General features: G+C 41.1%; 1 protein-coding gene across 1 annotated transcript in view; it reads right to left on the reverse strand.

The window, feature by feature from the left end:
• Window positions 1–1,653: 1,653 nt before the first annotated feature.
• LOC120064874 (metabotropic glutamate receptor 7) overlaps window positions 1,654–16,002 on the reverse strand; it is a 410,691-nt gene continuing 396,342 nt past the window's right edge. The window contains exons 9-10 of the mRNA XM_039015466.1: window positions 12,839–13,085; window positions 1,654–1,697 (exon numbers count right to left, since the gene is read on the reverse strand). Of these exons, the coding sequence (XP_038871394.1) occupies window positions 1,654–1,697; window positions 12,839–13,085 (291 nt within the window). The remainder of the gene's footprint in view (window positions 1,698–12,838; window positions 13,086–16,002) is intronic.

Raw genomic sequence — 16,002 nt, forward strand, 5'->3', positions numbered from 1 at the left:
TCTCCTGTTACTGTAGTGAGGCAGCTTGATGTACAGTACATCCCCTGGACAGGACACTAGTCTATCTCCTGTCTCTGTAGTGAGGCAGCTTGATGTACAGTACACCCCCTGGACAGGACACTAGTCTATCTCCTGTTTCTGTAGTGAGGCAGCTTGATGTACCAGTACACCCCCTGGACAAGACACTAGTCTATCTCCTGTCTCTGTAGTGAGGCAGCTTGATGTACAAGTACACCCCCGTGGACAGGACACTAGTCTATCTCCTGTTTCTGTAGCATGAGGCAGCTTGATGTACAGTACACCCCCTGGACAGGACACTAGTCTATCTCCTGTTTCTGTAGTGAGGCAGCTTGATGTACAGTACACCCCCTGGACAAGACACTAGTCTATCTCCTGTTTCTGTAGTGAGGCAGCTTGATGTACAGTACACCCCCTGGACAAGACACTAGTCTATCTCCTGTTTCTGTAGTGAGGCAGCTTGATGTACAGTACACCCCCTGGACAGGACACTAGTCTATCTCCTGTCTCTGTAGTAAGGCAGCTTGATGTACAGTACACCCCCTGGACAGGACACTAGTCTATCTCCTGTCTCTGTAGTGAGGCAGCTTGATGTACAGTACACCCCCTGGACAGGACACTAGTCTATCTCCTGTCTCTGTAGTGAGGCAGCTTGATGTACAGTACACCCCCTGGACAGGACACTAGTCTATCCCAGGCCCTTATCCCCATTCTTCAGTATATCATCAATGGTGAGTGCCAAGCAGAGACACATTGGGTCCCATTTTCGGTATGACTAGGCCGTGGATCAAACTGTCAACCTTCCAATCTCACTTTAACCACAAGGCTAGTTGAGTGGCAATAGCTTTTTTTCCAATATTATATATTAACCAAATCAGTAGAATTGATGGGGAATATAGGGTATCATGCCATTCATGTCAGGTTCCAGGGCAACGAGAGTAGCAAAGACCAAGACACAATGAAAGAGAGACAGCTGCACAGAGATGGAGTGTGATAGAGAGAGAGTGAGAGAGAGAGAGGAGAGAGACAGGAATAAACAGAGAGATACAGAAAAAGACAGAGAGAGAGAGAGAAAGACAGAGAGAGAAAGAGAGAGAGAGAAAGAGAGAGAGAGAGGAGCAGAGGGATGAGGGATGCCTGGGACCAGATGGTTCAGTGCTCTATGGGGAGACATGACGGAGGACGAGGCAGGAGAGATGGCAGACTGCTGCGTTTTCTCTAGTCAGTGTCCCAAATGGCACCCTATTTGCTTTATAGTGCACTACTTTGTGGCTACCTTATGGATCGGGGTCAAAGGTTGTGCACAATGTAGGGGGCAGGGTACCATTTGGCACACAAGCTGTGTGACTGGAATTGACGACCCATCCTGGAAAGGACAGGGACAGGGACAGGCCACATGATATGTAACCCATGCTACTAGTAATATACTGTATGTAACCATGATACGTAATCTATGCTGTTGGATTCGACATTTTCAACATTGAGATATTTAAGACATGATAGATTAGACGCATAGTAGTAAAAGAGACTGGGTCTCTGTAGAAAGACAGATAGCTGTGGAATGTGTTGGAATGTGTTGGGGGACGGGAGCAGAGCACCGTGTTGATACAGGAAAGGCAGATGGACATCTGTGAATTAGGTGAAGGAGGGGTTGAGGTCTGGAGGTGAGAACAGGTCACCTGAAGGGAGTAATAAGGGTTTGGTATCTTGTTACTCTTTTCCTGTTAAACCATAGGAAGGATTGGAGAGAAGGAGGAGTGTCTTAAGTGGGATAAACATATATGGATGGGAGAAGTGTTGGGTTGTCTGAATTACAGCTGTACAGAACCTTTGGGAAGAATTGAACTTGGTTAACTTCTTTGTGATAGGGGGCAGCATTTTCACTTTTGGATGAATAACGTGTCCAGGGTGAACTGCCTCCTACTCTGTCCCAGATGCTAATATATGCATATTATTATTACTATTGGATATAAAACACTCGGAAGTTTCTAAAACTATTTGAATGATGTCTGTGAGTATAACAGAACTCATATGGCAGGCAAAAACCTGAGAAAAAATCCAAACAGGAAGTGAGAATTCTGAGGCTGGTGGATTTTCAACTCATCGCCTATTCAAATCCCAGTAGGATATGGATATGTTTGCACTTCCTACGCCTTCCACTAGATGTCAACAGTCTGTAGAACGTTGAATGAAGCCTCTACTGTGATGTGTGGCAGGATGGGAACTGTTTCAGTCAGTGGTCTGGCAGAGTGCCAGTTCTTGGTCATGCGCATTCCAAATAACATCGTCTTGCTTTCCATTACTTCTAGAGACACAAAGGAAATCTCCGGTTGGAACGTTATTTAATATTTATGATAACAACATCCTGAAGATTGATTCTCTACTTAGTTTGAGAAGTTTTTTCGACCTGTAATATAACTTTTTTAAGTTTTCGTCCGACGTTCGCCGGGATCTGCGCGAGCGTTTAGACATGTATACTAAACATGCTAGCAAAAGTAGCTACTTGGACATAAGTAATGGACATTATCGAACAAAACAACAATTTATTGTGGAACTAGGATTCCTGGGAGTGCATTCTGATGTAGATCATCAAAGGTAAGGGAATATTTATGATGTAATTTTGTACTTCTGTTGACTCCAACATGGCGGAGAAATGTTGTTATATCTGAGCGCCGTCTCAGATTATTGCATGGTGTGCTTTTTCTGTAAAGTTTCTTTTAAATCTGACACAGCGGTTGCATTAAGAACAAGTGTTTCTTTATTCTATGTAAAACATGTATCTTTCATCAAAGTGTATGATGAGTATTTCTGTTATTAGATGTGGCTCTCTGCAATTTCTCTGGATATTTTGGAGGCATTTCTGAACATGGCGCCAATGTAAACTAAGATTTTTGGATATAAATATGCACATTATCGAACAAAACATACATGTATTGTGTAACATGATGTCCTATGAGTGTTATCTGATGAAGATCATCAAAGGTTAGTGATGCATTTTATCTATATTTCTGCTTTTTGTGACTCCTATCTTTGGCTGGGAAAATGACTGTGTTTTTCTGTGGCTATGTACTGAGCTAACATAATCGTTTGGTTTGCTTTCGCCGTAAATCCTTTTTGAAATCAGACATGCTGGCTGGATTCACAACATGTGTAGCTTTAATTTGGTGTCTTTCATGTGTGATTTCATGAAAGATTGATTTTTATAGTCATATATTTGAATTTGGCGCACTGCATTTTTTTTTCTGGCTTTTGGCCAAGTGGGACTTTAGCGTCCCACATATCCCAGAGAAGGTAAAGCTTCTCTAGTGTCCGTGGGTTATTTACTCAGAAAAATAAGAACCTAACAATGCTAATAGTCACATACGCCATGATATGTAATCTAGTAACATACAATGGCAAGAAAAAGTATGTGAACCCTTTGGAATTACCTGGATTTATGCATAAATTGGTCATAAAATGTTATCAGATCTTCATCTAAGTCACAACAATAGACAAACACAGTCCGCTTAAACTAATAACACACAAACAATTATACATTTTCATGTCTTTATTGAACACACCGTGTAAACATTCACAGTGTAGGGTGGAAAAAGTATGTGAACCTTTGGATTTAATAACTGGTTGACCCTCCTTTGGTAGCAATAACCTCAACCAAACATTTTCTGTAGTTGCAGATCAGACCTGCACAACGGTCAGGAGGAATTTTGGACCATTCATTTTCACAAAACTGTTTCAGTTCAGCAATATTCTTAGTATGTCTGGTGTGATCCGCTCTCGAGGTCATGCCACAGCATTTTAAATCGTGTTGAGGTCAGGATTCAGACTGGGCCACTCCAGAAGGCGCGTTTACTTCTGTTGAAGCCATTCAGCTGTTGATTTACTTCTGTGTTTTGGGTCGTTGTCTTGTTGCATCACTCAACATCTGTTGAGCTTCAATTGGCGGACAGAAAGCCTTACATTCCCCTGCAAAATGTCTTGATAAAATAGGGAATTAATTTTTCCGTCGATGATAGCAGGCTGTCCAGGGCCTGAGGCAGCAAAGCATCCCCAAACCAGGATGCTCCCTCCACCATAGTTTACAGTGGGGAAGAGGTTTAGAGGTTGGTGTGCTGTGCCCATTTTTAACCACACATAGTGTTGAGTGTTCCTTCCAAACAACTCAATTTTAGTTGAATCTGTCCACAGAATATTTTGCCAGAAGTGCTGTGGAACATCCAGGTGCTCTTTTGCGAACTTCAGACGTGCAGCAATGTTTTTTTTGGACAGCAGTGGCTTCTTCCGTCATGTACACCATTCTTGTTTAGTGTTTTTCACGTATCGTAGACTCGTCAACAGAGATGTTAGCATGTTCCAGAGATTTCTGTAAGTCTTCAGCTGACACTCTAGGATTCTTCTTAACCTAATTTGGCAATCTGCTCTTGCAGTCATCTTTGCAGGATGGCCATTCCTAGGGAGGGTAGCAACAGTGCTGAACTTTCTCCACTTATAGACAATTTGTCTTACCGTGGACTGATGAACATCAAGGCTTTTAGAGATATTTTTGCAAGTCAATAATTCTTAATCTTAGGTCTTCTGAGATCTCTTTTGTTCGAGGCATGGTTCACATCAGGCAATGCCTCTTGCGATTAGCAAACTCAAATTTTGTGAGTGTTTTTTATAGGGCAAGGCAGCTCTAATCAACATCTCCAGTCTCATCTCATTGTTTGGAGTCCAGGTTAGCTGACTCCTGACTCCAATTATATTTTGGAAAAGTCAGTAGCCTAGGGGTTCACATACTTTTTCCAACCTACACTGTGAATGATGTATTAAATATAGACAAAAAAAACTAGATTTTGTGTGTTATTAGTTTAAACACACTGTGTTTTTCTATTGTTATGTCTAAGATGAAGAACAGATCAAATTGTATGACTATTTTATGCAGAAATAATTCCAAAGGGTTTCACATACTTTTTCGTGCCACTGTATGTAACCATATGTAACCTATGCTAACAGTAACATATGTAGTCATGCTAAGAGTGATGACTCTAGTATTGACTGTTGATGCATGTTGTATGACCCTAGTCATGGAGGAACAAGTGGTTAAGGAAGAAACACGAGCAATGGACATTAGACCGGTGGAAATATGTCCCTTTGGTCTGATAAGTCAAAATTGAGACTTTTGGTTACAACCACTGTGTCTTTGTGAGATGCAGAGTAGGTGAAAAGATGATCTCCACTTGTGTTGTTCCCAAGCATGGAGGAGGAGGGGTGATGTGTGGGGGTGCTTTGCTCGTGACACTGTCAGTGATTTATTTAGAATTCAAGGCACACTTAACCAGGATGGCCACCACAGTATTCTGCAGCGATACGCAATCCGATCTGATTTGTGCTTAGTGGGACTATCATCTGTTAATGAACAGGACAATGACCCAACACACCTCCAGCCTGTGTTAAGGCTATTTGACCAATAAGGAGAGTGATGGAGTGCAACATCAGATGATCTGGCCTGCACAATCATCGACCTCAACCCAATTGAGATGGTTTGGGATAAGTTGGACCGCAGAGTGGAAAAGGAAAAACAGCATACAAGTGCTCAGCATATGTGGGAACTCCTTCAAGACTGTTGGAAAAGCATTCCAGGTGAAGCTGGTTGAGAGAATGCCAAGAGTGTGCAAAGCTGTCATCAAGGCAAAGGGTGGCTACTTTGAAGAATCTCAAATATACTACATGATTCCAAGTGTTATTTCATCATTTTTCTACAATTGTAACGGTCATCGTTGCATGAAGAAGGAGTGGACCAAAGCGCAGCGTGGTAAGTGTTCATGATTTATTCTCAAAAAACACTTGAACAAAATAACAAAGAGCAAAATGACATAGAACAGTTCTGTCAGGTGCAGAAACACAAAACAGAAAATAACTACTACCCACAAAGCATAGGTGGGAAAAAGCTACCTAAGTATGGTTCTCAATCAGAGACAACGATAGATAGCTGTCCCTGATTGAGAACCATACCCGGTCAAAACAAAGAAATACAAAACATAGAAAAAGGAACATAGAATGCCCACCCAAATTACACCCTGACCAAACCAAAATAGAGACATAAAAATCTCTCTAAGGTCAGGTCGTGACAACAATGTAGAAAATAGTAAAAATAAAGAAAAACCCTTGAATGAGTAGGTGTGTCCAAACTTTTGACTGGTACTGTATATACTGAAAAAAAATATATAAATGCAATACACAAAGTGCTGGGCCCATGTTTCATGAGCTGAAATAAAAGATCCCAGCAATATTCCACACGTACCAAAAGCTTATTTGTTTCTAATGTTCTAATGTTTAGTCATTTGTGTACATCCCTGATAGTGAGCATTTCTCCTTTGCCAAGATAATCCATCCACTTGACAAGTGTGGCATATCAAGAAGCTGATTAAACAACATGATCATTATACAGGTGCACCTTGTGTTGGGGACAATAAAAGGATACTCTAAAATGTGCAGTTTTGTCAAATAACACAATGCCACAGATGTCTCAAGGTTTGAAGGAGCTCGCAATTGGCATGCTGACTGCAGGAATGTCCACTAGAATTGTCAGGGAATTGAATATTCATTTCGCAGACGACATGTAACCACGCCAGCCCAGGACCTCCACATCCGGCATCTTCACCTACGGGATCGTATGTGACCAGCCACCCGGACAGCTAATGAAACTGAGGAGTATCTCTGTCTTTGGGGAAAAATGTATTCTGATTGGTTGGACCTGGCTCCCCAGTGGGTGGGCGTATGCCCCCACAGTCCCACCCATGGATCCACCCCTGCCCAGTCAGGTGAAATCCAACTATTAGGGCCTAATGAATATATTTCAAATGAATAATTTCCTTAAATCAACTGTAACTGAGTAAAATCATTGCAATTGTTGTATTTATATGTATATATTTGTTCCCATATACATTTTAGGGACACGGTATATTTTACATTAGTTCAGCTCCTTCAGCTCCCCTCAACCCCTCCCATCAATCTCTGAAGACCATCAAGTTTTTATTCATATTTGCCATATATTTTTCAACAGTGCTGTGATGTTTCACAAAAGTTCTGAATCTTTCTATTCTCATAGTTTCTACAGATTGTAAATTAAAGATGAATATTTTCACTAAAAGTTGTAGTACATTATTGATCGATTGACTATGACTTTTCAAGTCACCCAGCAATGCTATTTACAGAGTTAGCTCCAGGTACATTTTGCTATCATTCAGACATTCCTGAAACTGCGACCAAAAACAATCTACATATGGGCAATACCAAAACATGTGATCTAATGATTCGCAGCAAAATCTTCAGAGTTGGGAAGGTTGTATCCCCCATATATTTATAACATGCTATTGGTTGCAAGAATTTGTATGATCATTTCAATTGAAAACTTGAAGTTTTGAATCCGGTGTCATTTTGTGTATGAGTTCATAAACCATGTGGCATAGAATTTATTTTGCAGTCTGTCCATTTTTTTGGTCTTTAAATTAAACTGGTATACTTTTTTATTTATCACAATTTTCTTTAACCAATTTTGATCTTTAATGCAGCACTGGCAGACAAATTCCTTACCTTCTTCCCCTTCCATTTTTGGAAGAGGCAAGGTTTTACCTGGAACCAAAAAGGCTTCTCCTATGGGGACAGTGAAGAACACTTTCGGAAACACTTATTTTCTAAGAGTGTACCGACCAGAAAAACTTTACACTTTGCATTTTATACATGCTTTTTCAAAAGCAATGTTTACTGTGTAAAATAAAAAGGAATAAAATCAGCATATTGATTGAAAAGATGCCTTCTCACAGCACAAGAGAGGTATTGTCTTAAACAACCGCCGAAAACATGGTTGCCAGGGTGTTGGATTAGGACCTAAAGCTACGTGTCTAATATGCTTGGATGCATATATTACCTTACACTCTCTCTACAGGTATAACCACACATTACCTTCTCTGTCGTTGTCATCAACACTCTAATCACTGAGCCTGTGTAATGTGTAATCACACCACATATTACACATAAGAAACCTTTTACAAGTTAAACGTGACACATTCTAGACGTATTTGATGTGTACATTGTACGGTCCATTTTAAAAGGTACACATATCTCTTGCTAGCACGTTCCAAATACAATGGGTAGGGTGATCAGGAAGCATGCGCCATAGCAGGGTTGGCCAGTCAATTATCTCAGTCAATTCAGGAAGTGATGTGAATTAAACAATAGCTTCTTCATTTCAGTTTATTGAGAAGTCATTGAAAATAAATGCAATTTTTTTCAATTATTATTGTTTCAGTATAGTTCCCAAATTGACTGCCTTCAATTTATATTGATCTCTTGACCCTGATCCATAGTAATGCAGGTTCAGGAGTCACCTCAAAGAGACTATATTCCTGCCACTCAATTACACTGTCATATTCTGCTCCCCTTGTCTCTCCCATGTGAAAGTTGGGAGTGAATTTCTAAAAGTTCTGATAAATATCTAGCTGGAAGAATCTCATCAGCTTTTCCCTCACATCCTCCTCCCCTCTCTTCGCTTCTCCTCTCCTCTCTCATCTATCTGTTCTCCCCTCCCTCCCCTCTCTTCGCCTCTCCTCTCTCATCTATCTGTCCTCTCCTCTCCTCTCCTCTCCTCTCCTCTCCTCTCCTCTCCTCTCCTCTCCTCTCCTCTCCTCTCCTCTCCTCTCCTCTCCTCTCCTCTCCTCTCCTCTCCTCTCCTCTCCTCTCCTCTCCTCTCCTCTCCTCTCCTCTCCTCTCCTCTGTCATCTATCTGTTCTCCTCCCCTCCCCTCTCCCCTCCTCTCCTCTCCTCTCCTGTTTTTCCTTGTTTCTCTTCTCCTTGAGCCTTCAAGAAATGGGAACAAGGTCATAGCAAAAAGTAGTAGAAGATTAATTTGGTCTTACCTCTGATAAATTATGAGACTTAGCCTGTTGGAGAGAGAACATTATTTGGTGAGTATGTCTGTCCCAGTGTACCTCAAAGGGGTTGAGGTATAGAGCCTTGTAATTAGACCACATATTCCCCATGAAATTAGAATTTACACATTCATTTCTGGAGGAATTTATTTTTGCACGGAGACCTTTTCTGATTAAGAAAAGCACAGTTAATATGTGGCCGGTGGCATTCCAATGTTAGCCTGAAGAATACTGCAATTCCTAGTGCTTCCTTGTTACTCCAAAATGTACGAAGGGTAAACAATGGGTTGTATCTTCTAAAACAAAACATTGATGTTTTCCTGTAATGGTACTAAGATACAGCCCATAATGTCGTCGTGATTGTGCGATCCCAGTAGGTGACTGCATTCTCATATTACCAGTGTTATGATATTCACGCTGAAACAAGGATCACAAGACCAAGGCAACAGTAAGAGTGGAAATCAATGACAAGAACATAGCTCAGCTCTGGTGGTGTGTGTGTGTGTGTGTGTGTGTGTGTGTGTGTGTGTGTGTGTGTGTGTGTGTGTGTGTGTGTGTGTGTGTGTGTGTGTGTGTGTGTGTGTGTGTGTGTGTGTGTGTGTGTGTGTGTGTGTGTGTGTGTGTGCGTGTGTTTACAACATCACAACATTACTCTGTACTCAGAACACATTGAAACAGCCTGAGGTTATCCAAGTTATAATTGAACATGTGGGTTATTCTTCCCAGTCATTCCTCTACATGTGTTGTGCTGAAATAAGACTACTGTAGAGGCTTTGATAAAAAATACTGTTGATATTCAAAACTGTAGATAATCAATACTCTAGATAATCCATACTGTAGATAATTAATACTCTAGACAATCCATACTGTAGATAATCAATACTCTAGATAATCCATACTGTAGATAATCAACACTCTAGATAATCCATACTGTAGATAATCAATACTCTAGATAATCCATACTGTAGATAATCAATACTCTAGATAATCCATACGGTAGATAATCAATACTCTAGATAATCCATACTGCAGATAATTAATACTCTAGACAATCCATACTGTAGATAATCAATACTCTAGATAATCCATACTGTAGATAATCAACACTCTAGATAATCCATACTGTAGATAATCAATACTCTAGATAATCCATACTGTAGATAATCAATACTCTAGATAATCCATACTGTAGATAATCAATACTCTAGATAATCCATACTGTAGATAATCAATACTCTAGATAATCCATACTGTAGATAATCAATACTCTGGATAATCCATACTGTAGATAATCAATACTCTAGATAATCCATACTGTAGATAATCAATACTCTAGATAATCCATACTGTAGATAATCAATACTCTAGATAATCCATACTGTAGATAATCAATACTCTAGATAATCCATACGGTAGATAATCAATACTCTAGATAATCCATACTGTAGATAATCAATACTCTTGATAATCAAGACTTTTCATTAGATTGTTGAGTTGGATGTTTTTCCAGAGATTGTCTTGCTAGTAGCCATGCACAGTGGTAAGACAGATACCATTTGCAGTGGTAAGACAGATAGCATCTGCAGTGGTAAGACAGCCATCATTTGCAGTGTTAAGACAGATAACATTTGCAGTGGTAAGACAGACAGCATTTGCAGTGGTAAGACATATATCATTTGCAGTGGTAAGACAGACAGCATTTGCAGTGGTAGGCCAGATATAATTTGCAGTGGTAAGACAGACAGCATTTGCAGTGGTAAGACAGATAGCATTTGCAGTGGTAAGACAGATAACATTTGCAGCGGTAAGACAGATAGCATTTGCAGTGGTGAGACAGATAGCATTTGCAGTGGTGAGACAGATAGCATGTGCAGTGGTAAGATAGATAGCATGTGCAGTGGTAAGATAGATAGCATTTGCAGTGGTAAGACAGATAGCATTTACAGTGGTAAGACAGATATCATTTGCAGTGGTAAGACAGATAGCATGTGCAGTGTTAAGACAGATAGCATTTGCAGTGGTAAGACAGATAGCATTTACAGTGTTAAGACAGATAGCATTTGCAGTGGTACGACAGATAGCATTTGCAGCGGTAAGACAGATAGCATGTGCAGTGGTAGAACAGATAGCATTTGCAGTGTTAAGACAGATAGCATGTGCAGTGTTAAAATATATAGCATTTGCAGTGGTAAGACAGATAGCATTTGCAGTGGTAAGACAGATAGCATGTGCAGTGTTAAAAGAGATAGCATTTGCAGTGGTAAGACAGATAGCATTTACAGTGGTAAGACAGATAGCATTTACAGTGTTAAGACAGATAGCATTTGCAGTGTTAAAAGAGATAGCATTTGCAGTGGTAAGACAGATAGCATTTACAGTGTTAAGACAGATAGCATGTGCAGTGGTAAGACAGACAGCATTTGAAAAACAGGGTCAAGCTTGTGGGAGAACACATCCATTCATATAGGACGTGTCTCAAATGCATAGCATCCTATTCCCTATAATACTGTAGTGCACTACTTTTGACCAGGACTCTAGTTTAAAGTAGTGCACTACATTTGGAATAGGGTGCCAGTTGGGATGAACTCATACACGTTCTGTATGACCAGCAGCATTCCTTGTGGGTGTCGTACGTGACTACTCCAAGGTCTTCCTTCACATGCTCTTTTACAACATGGTCTCATTCAAATGATGTCAAAATAGTGACATTCAACCATTGTGGGTATACTGTATGTCCCCTATGCTGCAGGGTGGAAAAGTCAAACATTATTTTGAGTGATTCAATTGAGTGAACCTTTGGATGAATCCTTGAAGAAAAGGAAAACATATGAGTGCTTGATACCAACTACATGTCTTCATGTTTTTGACAAACACAACACAATAATACATTCTACCTGTGGGCGTAATCCTACTTCCACCGAACTGGAAAATCCATCATTTCCCTAGATACTAACACAAATACAAGGAAACACATCCGTGTAATTGATATCCAACTATCCTATACATCATCAGGTTGTTTATATTACTTATGAAACATAATACATATATAATGCTTGTTAGTGATAACTGGAGAGTGATCGTAACACTGTGAAATCCATAAAAAATGTAAAAATGTAAAATAAACAGATGGAGATAACACAGATAAACGAATAGTGTGTTTATAAGTGTCACCCTGTACCCTGTGTTCCATTTGAATGAGAAAAATGCGCTTCGAAATATAGATAAGTATACAAACAACATGACAAACAATGACCCTCAAATGGCACCCTATTCCCTAGTTAGTGCACTACTTTTCACCGGGATCCCAGTCAAATGTAGAACACTATGTATGGAATAGTTTGCCATTTGTGACAGAGACCACCCGATCTGTTCGAGGAGTCCCAGTGAACAATACTACAAGTAGCACTTGTGAGGAGTTCATTTGTACCTCCTCATACTTGCTTTCTCTGTTGAACTCGTGAAGCAAAGATGGTCGACTGCAGATTCTCCAAGAGCAGATAAGGGTCATCCAGTCTAAACTCTCTCAGCAGCAACAACAGAGTATATTCATTCAGATAGCAACGGTTGAACTAAAAACTACATTCTGGGACATTATTCACAAAGCTTCTCATAGTAAAGGGTGCTGATCTAGGATCAGGGCCCTTGTGTTCATGTAATCTTATTATGAGGAAGAGTAGCTGCTGCATAAGCAACAGCTAATTGGGATCCTGATGAAATCACTTTTGTGACATCTTCTGATGTAAAAAGGGCTTTATAAATCAATTTGATTGATTGAATTGAATTCGTTATGATCTAAAAATGGCAAAACTGATCCTAGATTACAACTCCAACTCATAGACAGTTTTTTAATACCAGCCCTGTACTATAATTCCAAGACAGTTTGTGAACATAGGCCCTGATGTGGTGAAACTTACTGTTTGGATCGACGTTTTCACAAAGTTCCGTCTTAGCCTCTCCATTGGGCCTGTCACTGGTCTTGTGTGAGAGGCGTGTGGTCAGGGACGCAGCTGTCACCACCGCCTTGAAGCTCCTCTTCCTCTTCTGGACATTAAGCTCCGGGTGGAAGATGATGACATAGACTTTAGGAATGTAGAGCATCCCTAAGGCCACCGAGGCACTGAGATTCATAGAGATACAGAGGGTGGTGGTCTGGATGTACAGCTGGAGAACGAGAGAAACAGAGAAAGAGAGAGAGAGAGAGAGAGTGAGAGAGAGAGAGAGAGAGAGAGAGACAGTTGTGTTACCAAAGGCACTGAGATTCATAGAGATACAGAGGGTGGTGGTCTGGATGTACAGCTGGAGAATGAGAGAAAGAGAGAGGGAGAGAGAAAAAGAGAGAGAGAGAGCGAGAGATAGCGAGAGAGAGAGAGAGAAAGATAGAGAGAGAGAGAAACAGAGAGATAGAGAAACAGAGAGAAACAGAGAGAGAGAGAGAAACAGAGAGAGAGAATCCCCATATTACTCAGAGGAGATCTTCCCCACCCTTGAGGAAGAGACGTGCCATTTCCAGGCCCAGGGAAATGTGCTCATCTGTGGGGACACAAATGCGCGTACAGGAACACTACCTGATATAACGAGCACACGAGGGGACAGCTTTATTACAGGCCATACTGTTTCTAACTGTCTTATTCTCCCCCATAGAAACAACAGTGACAGCACCGTCAACAAAAACGGAAGGGATATTTTGCAGCTCTGTAGAAGCCTGGGTCTGTACTTTGTCAATGGTAGGTTACGGGGGGACTCTTTGGGGAGATTCACCTACTGCTTACCTCTTGGCCACAGTACAGTAAACTATATGATTACAGACATTGACCCTTTCTCTCTCAGCTCATTCACTGTCAAGCCACTAACACCTCTGTCTGATCACAGCCAAATTACGTTGTTCCTCAAAAGAACAGACATGGAAACAACCACACATTCACAGCCCAGTGAGCTGTACAACATCAGATATTCATACAGCTGGGCCCAAATCAGCATAGAAGGATACCAGAAAGCAACCAGTAACCAAAATATCCAAACACTCTTAGATAACTTTCTGGATTGTTATCCACGTCGACACCAACGATGTTAGGATGAAACAGTCAGAGGTCACCAAGCGCAACATAGCTTCAGCGTGTAAATCAGCTAGAAAGATGTGTCGGGATCGAGTAATTGTCTCTGGCCCCCTCCCAGTTAGGGGGAGTGATGAGCTCTACAGCAGAGTCTCACAACTCAATCGCTGGTTGAAAACAGTTTTCTGACCCTCCCAAAAGATAGAATTTGTAGATAATTGGCCCTCTTTCTGGGACTTACCCACAAACAGGACCAAGCCTGGCCTGTTGAGGAGTGACGGACTCCATCCTAGCTGGAGGGGTGCTCTCATCTTATCTACCAACATAGACAGGGCTCTAACTCCTCTAGCACCATAATGAAATAGGGTGCAGGCCAGGCAGCAGGCTGTTAGCCAGCCTGCCAGCTTAGTGGAGTCTGCCACTAGCACAGTCAGTGTAGTCAGCTCAGCTATCCCCATTGAGACCGTGTCTGTGCCTCGATCTAGGTTGGGCAAAACTAAACATGGCGGTGTTCGCCTTAGCAATCTCACTAGAATAAAGACCTTCTCCATTCCTGCCATTACTGAAAGAGATCGTGATACCTTACATCTCAAAATAGGGCTACTTAATGTTAGATGCCTCACTTCAAAGGCAGTTATAGTCAATTAACTAATCACTGATCATAATCTTGATGTGATTGGCCTGACTGAAACGTGTTAAATGAGGCCTCACCTCCTGGTTACACTAGTGACCATATCCCCCGTGCATCCTGCAAAGGCGGAGGTGTTGCTAACATTTACAATAGCAATTTTTTTTTTACAAAACCCCCTCCGACGTTTTCGTCTTTTGAGCTTCTAGTCATGAAATCTATGCAGCCTACTCAATCACTTTTTATAGCTACTATTTACAGGCCTCCTGGGCCATATACAGCGTTCCTCACTGAGTTCCCTGAATTCCTATCGGACCTGAATTCCTATCGGACCATAGCAGATAATATTAAAATTTTTGGTGATTTTAATATTCACATAGAAAAGTCCACAGACCCACTCCAAAAGGCTTTCGGAGCCATCATCGACTCAGTGGGTTTTGTCCAACATGTCTCTGGACCTACTCACTGTCACAGTCATACTCTGGACCTAGTTTTGTCCCATGGAATAAATGTTGTGGATCTTAATGTTTTTCCTCATAATCCTGGACTATCCGGACCACCTTTGTATTACGTTTGCAATCGCAACAAATAATCTGCTCAGACCCCAACCAAGGAGCATCAAAAGTCGTGCAATAAATTCTCAGAAAACCCAAAGATTCCTTGATGCCCTTCCAGACCTCCTCTGCCTACCCAAGGACGTCAGAGGACAAAAATCAGTTAACCTGTTAGTGTGTAGGGGGCGCTATTTTCACTTTGGGAAAAAATCGTGCTCAAATGAAACGGCCTTGTACTCTGTTCTAGATCGTACAATATGCATATTATTATTACTATTGGATAGAAAACACTCTCAAGTTTCTAAAACTGTTTGAATTATATCTGTGAGTAAAACAGAACTCATTTTGCAGCAAACTTCCAGACAGGAAGTGAAAAATCTGAAATCGAGGCTCTGTTCCAGGGCCTGCCTATTCAACTGGCTTATATCTATCGATATACATGCACTTCATACGCCTTCCACTAGATGTCAGCAGGCAGTGGGAGGTGAAATGGGGTGTCCAGCTTGATCTGAGGTCGAACAAGAGCTTTTGGAGTGACAGGTCTGGAAATTTCATTGACTTCGAAGGCGCGAGAAGGAACCCCAGATCGCCTTCTGAAAAGCGTTCGGTATACACGGCTAATATCTCCGGCTCTGATTTTATTTGATACATGTGATAATATCATCGTAAAGTATTTACGTTTACGTTTTTTCAACCGAGTTTTATCAGATTATTCAACGTTTATCGGGATTTTTGGAGTTTTCCGTTGTTTGCGTCGAGAGAAGATGGACATGTTCGCGCCACTTGGCTAGCTAAGGTTGCTAATTCGACAGGAGAAGAGGACATTTTAAAACCAAACAACGATT

This window comes from Salvelinus namaycush, chromosome 20 (assembly GCF_016432855.1).
Source record: "Salvelinus namaycush isolate Seneca chromosome 20, SaNama_1.0, whole genome shotgun sequence".
NCBI lineage: Eukaryota > Metazoa > Chordata > Actinopteri > Salmoniformes > Salmonidae > Salvelinus > Salvelinus namaycush.